Source organism: Nesoenas mayeri (genome assembly GCF_963082525.1).
Source record: "Nesoenas mayeri genome assembly, chromosome: 2".
NCBI lineage: Eukaryota > Metazoa > Chordata > Aves > Columbiformes > Columbidae > Nesoenas > Nesoenas mayeri.
The window spans coordinates 134824565-134833442 of record NC_137543.1 but is presented as its reverse complement, the minus strand read 5'-3'; the positions used below and the strand labels follow the sequence as shown (position 1 = coordinate 134833442).

Below are 8878 nucleotides of genomic sequence, written 5' to 3'. Positions count from 1 at the left end.
GCCTGCACCGGGACCGCCAGGAGGAGCCGGGGCTGGGAGGTGCATCCCGCTGGCCTGAGGGGACCGGCCGCTCCACTCACCGGGCTCGGCAGCGGGGCAGCGGAGCAGCGGCCGCGGCCGCACCCCCGCCCCGGGCGGCTGCCGGGCGGGGCCGGTCCTGCTCCCGCTCCGCCCGCGGGGCCGGGCCGAGCGCTATAAAGGCGGCGCGGGGGAGGCAGCGGTGCTGCCTTTCGCTACTCGCCATGGCTCCCGATCGACCCCTGCCGGCTTTCGCCGAGGCTGGGCGGCAGAGCGGGCTGCAGGTGTGGCGTGTAGAGCAGCTGGACCTGGTGCTCGTCCCCCCCAGCCTCCACGGCGACTTCTTCGTGGGGGACGCCTACCTGGTGCTGTACACCGTCCTCCGCCCCTCCGGCACCGCCTACCGCCTCCACTACTGGCTCGGTAGGCAGCGGGGGGCTCGGGTGCTGGTGCTGAAGTGTCTTGCGGCTTCGCTGAGCTCCAGGGGATCGGGAACTGAATTTTTCCTCTCTTCAGAAATGCTGTGCGTGTGCAGCTTCCAAGTTGAGGCGCTTAAATAATATAAGTAGGGCTACGGCCAAGGATCTGGGTGATGCCAAGCCACAGTGCTTCTGATGTGGTGGGACTACAGGGCTCTGGGCATGAGTGAGAGTGGGGTATGATAGAAAGGTGAACATTTGCTTGCTTTGCAATGTTGATTTGGAAGAGTACTGAAGGGTTAAAGTCAAGTATTGGCTGCATCCAAACAAGATTCATGAGTGAAATCTGCCTTCGTTCAGATAAAGAGTCTTCTTGCCTTTGTTTCTACAAGGACCAACTTTCATCTCAGCCATTTCCCTGTGGTGTTGTTGCACCACTTTGTGCCTACATGTTGCCTTTTTCAGCTAGACTAATTTTGCATTCTGATGATACAGAAATTGGAGGCAAAGGTACCATTTTTTTGTTTTTGTAAAACCTCTTTAATATCAGTCTGACAGCCTAGTAAACCCCCTCCAAACACTGCAATTGGGCTGATGTCCTTTGCCTTCAACCTTGACTAGCACAGTGTTTACAGCAAAGCAGAGGTCTGACATCAGGATGCATTTTAGGTGACTTCCTCCTCTTCTGGAGTTTTCTTGAGACTTTTTTGTCTAGTCACCAAGTCATCCAGCCACAGTGGTTGCTGTGTAGCTGCCTGAAATCTACTACTTTGTTCTTATTTCACCATCCAGTTTGTGTTTGTAGGCAATTATCTCAGTGAGTGCACATAAAGACATGTCAGTGTGTGTTAACATTAATGTGTTTGAGTTTCTGTGGTTCTCATTGTATTTTTAGATGCATTGAAAAAGAACAGCAGATAAAGCGGTGGTTGTTTCTGCATAAATGTTTCAAGCTTGTGTAGTTTTGCATGTGTTACCAGTTATCCAGCTGGCATGTGGGACAGTGTCTGTCTCTGACAAGACTATAATCATAGATGGCAGCATAAATTAATTTCTGACAGATGTTCTTATGCCACAGCACTGCTAGTTAACAGCAGGGTTTGGCTATTGAGAGCTTTGTTGATGAAGTTAGAACTATTTACGTAGCAGCTAAGGTACAGTAGACACCAGGGAAAGATGCAAAGACTCTTAGTGACTGGAAGTGAAGTCAATACAGTGACTGATATTTGCACTAATTAAAACCTCTCTGCTGTTGGCTAAAGACCTTTAGTTGTACATGCTGATGTATATCTCATGCTGATGTAGTGATGTCCACATATTGTGACTAGCTTAAGGTAATCTGTGCACACATTGTTCTTAGTCAGCTGGCAGACTGGCAGCAGTGTGGCCAACTACTGGGAAATCCCTTCCTGCTTGCAAGATATTCCAGTAGTGGAGTGGAGTCGCTTAGACACTGCTGAAAGCTTAATAGCAGCAGGAGACCAGAACTTCACACAGGTGTATATGGGCAAGGGCAGTCACACCCAGGGCAAGAATTTGAATCATTCTGGTATTCTTGTTGACTGATTCTCACTGCTTTTATATACACCAAACTTTTTGCTCATGGGAAAAGGCTTTACAACCTGTGGGCCAGGAAGACCTCAGTAGGGTCTTTCTGAAGACTTTGCATAAGCTGTCTTTGAACAGTTACAGTAGTCATTAGCAGTCAGACTTTAGGATGGGAAGAACTCTTGTGAAATTAGATTGGTGGAAGCCCTACAGACTTTAGACTTGAATACTTACCAAGGCCTTACCATTTGTTGACATGTCCCTACTCCTGCCTGTCAACTGTGGCATGTGCAATTGTGTGGGTGTCATATGGTGACTTTGAGTCTGAAAGGATTCTGACTTCACTAGAAAGTTCCCAAATTCAGAAAAAAGCAGAATGTTGAATTTCATATTATATAGGGGCAAACTTCCACCTAGTACCTTGCTTATACCCAAGGGGTTAGGAGGAGGTCTAGACCATGAGAAGATGTTCTATGAACTTGATGTGCTGACAGTCTTGTGCTGTGACTGACATCCTAGGGTTAAAGTGATCAAACAGTTTTTCTATTGGCCTGACAGTTCCTATGTGAAAGCTACTGTTTCACCAAATATCTCACATACAATGAAGTGCTGTCCAGGTTGGATAATTTCTAACAATCTAATTTGGGTGCTGCACTGATGTTGGTATGGCCAAGTAATCTATGTGCATCTGTGTCATAGTAGCTGTATCCATTTTTAACTTTGCTCAGAGATCCTGGCTCAGTTGTCTGGACTGGCACTTGAGGGATGTTGTAGTTGCTAAATTACTAATCCTAAGGGAGCTGTCTCAACTTGAAACTATCACTAGTAGAAACAACATGTATTATGCCAGTATGAGGCTACTTGTGGGAGTAAGACTGGCTATACCCCACTTATTATCTTTAATAAAATTGTGCATGGTGGTTTTTGACTATTTTTTTAATCCTTGTCCCCAGAGATTAAGACCTGTCCATGTGAACCAGGATCTAGTCTGGTAAAAATATTTGTTCTTTTCCTTATATACTCTGGTTTATTCATAGCTGTTTGTGCCTCAGACTGTAAGATGAATCTGTTTTTCATGCAAGCTTGAATAACCTACACTGGGATTGATATTCACTTGTGTTGTGTGTGGTTTTGGTTTTTTTTTAATGAGGAGTCACTGAGTATTTTATTGCATAGCAGCTGTGAGACTGAGCCTGGTAGTGGTTCTTATCTCTGAAACTGTTCCAAACCCAGTTTTCTTTGACCCTGAACCCTGTTGTGTAATTGCAAGTAGTCTAAAGGATCTCTTCCTAAGGGATATGAATAACTCTATTTAAAAAAAGAAAATCTGTACCACCATCTTTAAGGTGGTACCCAGGTCTGAGAAAGTGTCTTGCCACATAGCAAGTTCTTCTGTCTCTGAATGATGAGGAATTTTTTTTTTTTTTTCAAAGAGTCTTGTGTTACATCCTTCTTTCAGTAATGTTTTTTACCTCTTTTGGTCAGGCCTTGTGCTCTTCTCTTCCCTGTGCCTCTGTTATTTTTTGGATCCCTTCCCTGTTTCATCCTTGCTGTTTCTGGAGGCTTCCATTGCATCTGTGTCCTCTCAAAAGCTGTGGTGGTGGCAGTGGTGACACTGTTCCTGAGAGAAGAACCACTGTTTGGTGGGCAGAAGGGAGTTGTCTTGGGGCATTTGCTCTGCTGGGCCATGAATAGGGTGCTCACCCTCCCTAAGAGAGGAGCAAGGTCACTGATGCTCTTAAGCATCCCTGTCCTCCCTCTCCCATGCTTTATTCTTTCCTAATACCTTATCAGTGGGCTTTCTGTGATGCCAATGACTCACTACACAATGGGGTGACACCAAGACCTCAGTACACACTTCCCCCTTCTCCTACAGCCTGTGAAAGGTATATCTGTCTACAGCTCTGTGGTATTTTTCCACTCAGTCACCTAGAAGCAAGGGAATAGTTAATGTGAGAAGCTGCTCTTGAGAACTGTTACTAGCATGCCCCTCTTACTGAGAAAGAAAAAATACATACAAAACAGAAGACTTTCTTTCCCTACTCTTCAAAAGTTCTTGAGAAGCCAGTTGTTTGAGACTTTTGATCCTGCTTGTGCTCTTCTTGAAACAATCAAAACTGCTGAAAATGTTCACCAAAAATTTATGAGCCCATGCTAAAAGTTTTGACTTAATATATAGCCTGCTTTGCAGTGTGATTAGGCCATCAACAGACTAGGTAAGGAGGCCCTTTTGCCACAGTCCTAAGACTAGGCTAATCTCTGAAAGGTACCAAAGTGTGACCTCATGAAGCAAATATCAGAGCCCCAAAGCTGCTTTTCTTTCTGCCCAGCTGTACCAGGCAATTTAATAAGATACCTAAGGAAAATACCATCTGCTTGCATTATAGTGTCAAGAGGACTTTCTTTGAGTTATTTTATCTTTGTGGCTTGGCAAGTTGCTCTTACTTTAAATAGGTTCACCATCTAATCAGCCCTTTGATGGCCTTCCTTGGCCTTTGCAATTCAGATCAAAGTCCAAAAATCATTACTATATACTCTTGTCATGCTAAACTCAATTAAAACGCTCTATTGTTCAAAGAGGCTGAGAGAAGACAAACTTGGCTATTGTTCACTTTTTGTTTCCTACGAATGCAGTTCTACAACTTGTTAAGAAATGGTCTGGATGACTGTGCACTTGGTGGTGAACAAGTTTATGATGTAGTGCTTTGTTGCAACATATATATGGGCTGTACTACCTGCTGAAGGCCACGCCTGATGGTCACAGAAACATTTTTTCCAGCAGAATTCAAAGTTACATAATATTTAATCTTATTTCAGGGAAAGAATGTACCCAGGACGAAAGCACCGCTGCAGCTATTTTCACTGTTCAAATGGATGACTATTTAGGAGGAAAGCCTGTGCAGAGTAGAGAAATCCAAGGATATGAGTCTACTGAGTTTGTGAGCTACTTCAAAGGAGGAATTAAATACAAGGTAAAGAGCCAGTGGTCAAAATGTATTATGAAACATTGTCCCCCAAGTAAAAAAAATCTTTTTTTTTTTTTTTGCATCTGTTATGGTAAGTTTAAAATCTTTGCCTTAATGTTCAGTGGTTTTAGATCTATCTATCCTAAACTATAGGAGTCCCAGTACTTGTACAGAAGGCAGCAGCTTGTTTACCAGTGTCTGTTCTGATAACTGAAAACCGGTTCCAGTGTTTTATTTTCTTTCTTATGCCCCCCAAATCAAGCTGTCCTGAGATTTCATACTTATGTGTCTAAGGGTGCTCACAGTAGGGACTCTGTGGTTTGGAGGCAGTACATGTCACAGAAACCATTTCTGTATTGTAGACTGAATCATTTTGTTCAAATGCAGAACCCAATGTGCTTGAGTGGTTAAAAACATGAGCAGACTGGAAAAGACAAAAACCTCACTTTTGTCTAAAAATGGTGCTTTCACAGTCCTACTGCTGTTCTTTAATTTGAAGTAGGTAAAACAAACTTCCAAATACTTTTCATGAAAAAATTGTTTTAAAAAGCTGTACTGTCAGCTGCTTTGTGTCACTTCCAGAAGCAGACTCTTTTGGAAGGAATTTTTCTGAGACATCTGTGCTTTTTAAGAAGAAAGTAATGTATCGCCTGAGAATCTCCCTGTAACAGGAGCTCTGGGAGCCATTGATCAGTCAGCCTTTTTCACATTATGGAAGCTTGTAACTTGTCAGAGTCTACACAACTAATTTGAAGCTTTTAACTCTGTTCACGTAAGAGAGCTTGACAGTGACCTGCCAACTCTTTTTCCTTTGTAATTTCAAGATACATTTTCTATTTCAACCCGAGATCTGGGTCTCCTGGAGGCGTGCAGAATGCTGCCTCAGAGGCAAATGGCCAAGTTAGTTTACATGAACAAATTTGGCTTAAACTTACACTTTATAGATTGCAAAATCAATAGTTTGGTCTCGCTTTCCCCAGTTTGATGCTCTTTGCTAGATTGCCTCCTAAGCTGCAAATATTCCTTTCAGAAAATTACAGAGCTGCTGTGGAATGACTCCTTTCTGTACACATAACTAGGCACTAAAACCTCCAAACCTCTGAATTTAAAGAAGTTGTGAAAACTTGTACAGGAGCTCCATATTCCTCTGCTTTCTATTAGTCCTTACTTGATGACCTACTGATTTTTGTCCTAACAATGTGGCTCAGCATTACCTTATCCTCTGGATGATGCAGGAAAGTACAGTAAATCCTGTGCTTTCCCTTTTCCCATTCATCTGAAAACCCTTTGAAGCCAAGTGACATCTCCATTGTCAGATAGAGGCTCACAACTGAGAGTTCAGTAGCAGCAGTGTTCCCCAAGTCGGCCTGGTCTGTGTTCAGCACTGTTAAACAGTATATTATTTTGGCTCACCTCTCACTGCATAAGCTGTTGTGTTTTTTTTTTTTAATCTTTTTTTCCTCTGCTAGCTCCTCAGCTGTAGTAAGAGGGTAAATTTGCAGAAATTAAATGGAAATAAAGCTTGCTGCTTTGTTTTTGTTTCATTCAGGCAGGTGGTGTTGCATCTGGATTTAATCATGTTGTTACTAATGATCTGAGTGCTAAGAGGCTTCTGCATATCAAGGGCCGGAGAGTTGTAAGAGCCACAGAAGTTCCCCTGGCTTGGACCAGCTTCAATAGAGGAGATTGTTTCATTATTGACCTTGGAACTGTAAGTCTTTCTTAGAGTTAAACACACTGCAGAGATGCAGCATCCCTTTTAAGGTCTGAATCATATGCTAAAATGCTCAACTGATTTTGTCATTTGTGCAAACTGACAGAAAGAATCTGTTTTAGAAACTCAGTTCTACCATTTTGACCCCACTTCGAAGGGTCAAAATTGCCCTAAATGTTTTCTGAAGTATGCACAGATTATCCTTCTGGAAATGGTTCTCTTTCCCACTCAAGATATTGAGATTTTTATACTACTAATGTTTGAACAGTAAGCTGTTCATGGTTAATTGTATCCAACCTTGACGCTGTCTGCCAGCTGAATGGGATCAGTGCTGAGGTTCAGAGCAGAACACAGGTTGGACCTTTCTCTTAAGAGCATTTCTTCATAAAACTTTGATTGTGAAAATTCACTCTAAAGAAATAGATGCAAAAGAAGTTGTCATAATAAACTTGTCATACAATGAGTTATAAAACTACTTGAGTATTTCAAGCGATCACTTGAGAAGCAATCCCATACTTCAAGGCTTTCTGCTGAAAGCAAGTAGAGGGACAGACTTAGCACAGATGCATCTGGACAGATAAGATAATTTTGCTTGCATCAGATGGCTTAAAGTATAGTATTGTCACCTTAGTATCAAAAAGTCTTAAAATGAATTCTAAAAGTGGCAGCTGGGATGTAGTCCACACTAGTTAGATGCTAGTTAGCAGTTTGAAATTATTCTACTGCCTGATATGCTTGCATATAAAATTAAGAGCATATGAAAGAAAACAGTTTATCAGCAAGGCAGCAACTGTAGCTGATCTTAACTGTGTTCTTCATAAGGAAGTGGTCAGCTTCTTCACCAAAATTTCAGAGAAGAGTTCCCTGTTCTGTTTAAAAGAGGAGCTACTCTGAACTCATGTTATAGGTTTGGCTATTTCTTCTGAAAAGTGTCCCCTGGTGTGGTAATATCAAGTGTCTGTGTTGATTATGCTTATTAGCATTTTATCATGCTTAGCAGCCTTCAGACAGAACATCAACCAGTGTTTTCTGAGCTTAATCCCACTCCTCTTATGGCGTGGTGGTCTAATCATCTGAAACTGCCAAGTGATCAGTATCCCAACATCTCTCTCTGTCACTTTGTATTTAGGATGCACAGAAGACTCAAATCATCACTCAGATAATCTATTCTCTTTCAGAGTTAACCCATGGGAGGTGGGAAAGCTGGAACTAAACACTGATAGAAAGCACTGCTTTTGCTGTCAGGTTGTCACACGGCCTGAGTCTTCTGGTTTGGAGTTAATTTCCCATGGCCACCCAGTAGAACTGAATGTACTGCATTAATTTGACTTGTACTGACCCTGACTGTGCTGCAGTTACCCAGTTCACCTAAAATTCTTACTTGGGTCACACTGATGACATGACAATGACACCGATGAAACACATTTCAGTGGATAGTGGTGCTATGTGTATAGTTTGGGCTTCATCCCTTTTGATGACATTTGTTGAGAGGAGAGCTCTGTCACTAACCAATTGAAATGTAATACTACTTTAGGGTCTTGGTTTCTAACACTGACCACACATTGTGAGCCTTTTTTTGGTATGAAATCACTGTGGTTTCTGATTTCCTGTTTGACAAGATGGAGGTCAAGCAGCGATGCAACCTTGTGCCTTTGTAAGAAGATGTGCACAACATCTAGATCTCTTCTTTACCATGCTATAGGAAGTGTCAGTTGAATCACATGACCAATAAGAGTTCTTGGTCTTCTCATATCAGTGGTATACAAGGGATGGGTTTTCTTGGATGTATTAACAATTAAGGAAAAAAGTGTTTCAGCATCCAGACATTTGTAGTCATTTCATCAGAGGTTATGTAAACCACACCTTTCTTTTGGGAAATGAAAAGGCAATGTGTGACATCCTTCAAGATGTAGATAAGTCTAGTGAAGTGCCTATAGAGAACCAAGAGTGCTAGAAAACAGTCATGGTGGAAATCTTGAGCAAGTTTTACAAGAACTATATTTCAAGCTGAAATAAGATTGACAGATTGACGTTATCCATGACTAGAGGTCCACTGTAAATATGCGAGTCTTTACAGAAGCTCCTAATTGAATGTAGGGGTACTTAAAAAAAAAAAAAAGAGAATCTCAAGTACATTCCTTGATAATTGAAATGAAATGAATTGTAAATAGGGTTGCCTTGAGTCTTGGGATTCATTGCAGGGCACTGCTAAG

General features: G+C 42.2%; 1 protein-coding gene across 1 annotated transcript in view; it reads left to right on the top strand.

Annotated features, from left to right (window-relative positions):
* Window positions 1-242: 242 nt before the first annotated feature.
* Window positions 243-8878, top strand: part of SCIN (scinderin) — a gene marked incomplete at both ends in the record, with an annotated part of 48783 nt that continues 40147 nt past the window's right edge. Inside the window, 3 exons of the mRNA XM_080340322.1 lie at window positions 243-441; window positions 4803-4957; window positions 6501-6662. Coding sequence (XP_080196448.1) covers window positions 243-441; window positions 4803-4957; window positions 6501-6662 — 516 coding nt within the window. The remainder of the gene's footprint in view (window positions 442-4802; window positions 4958-6500; window positions 6663-8878) is intronic.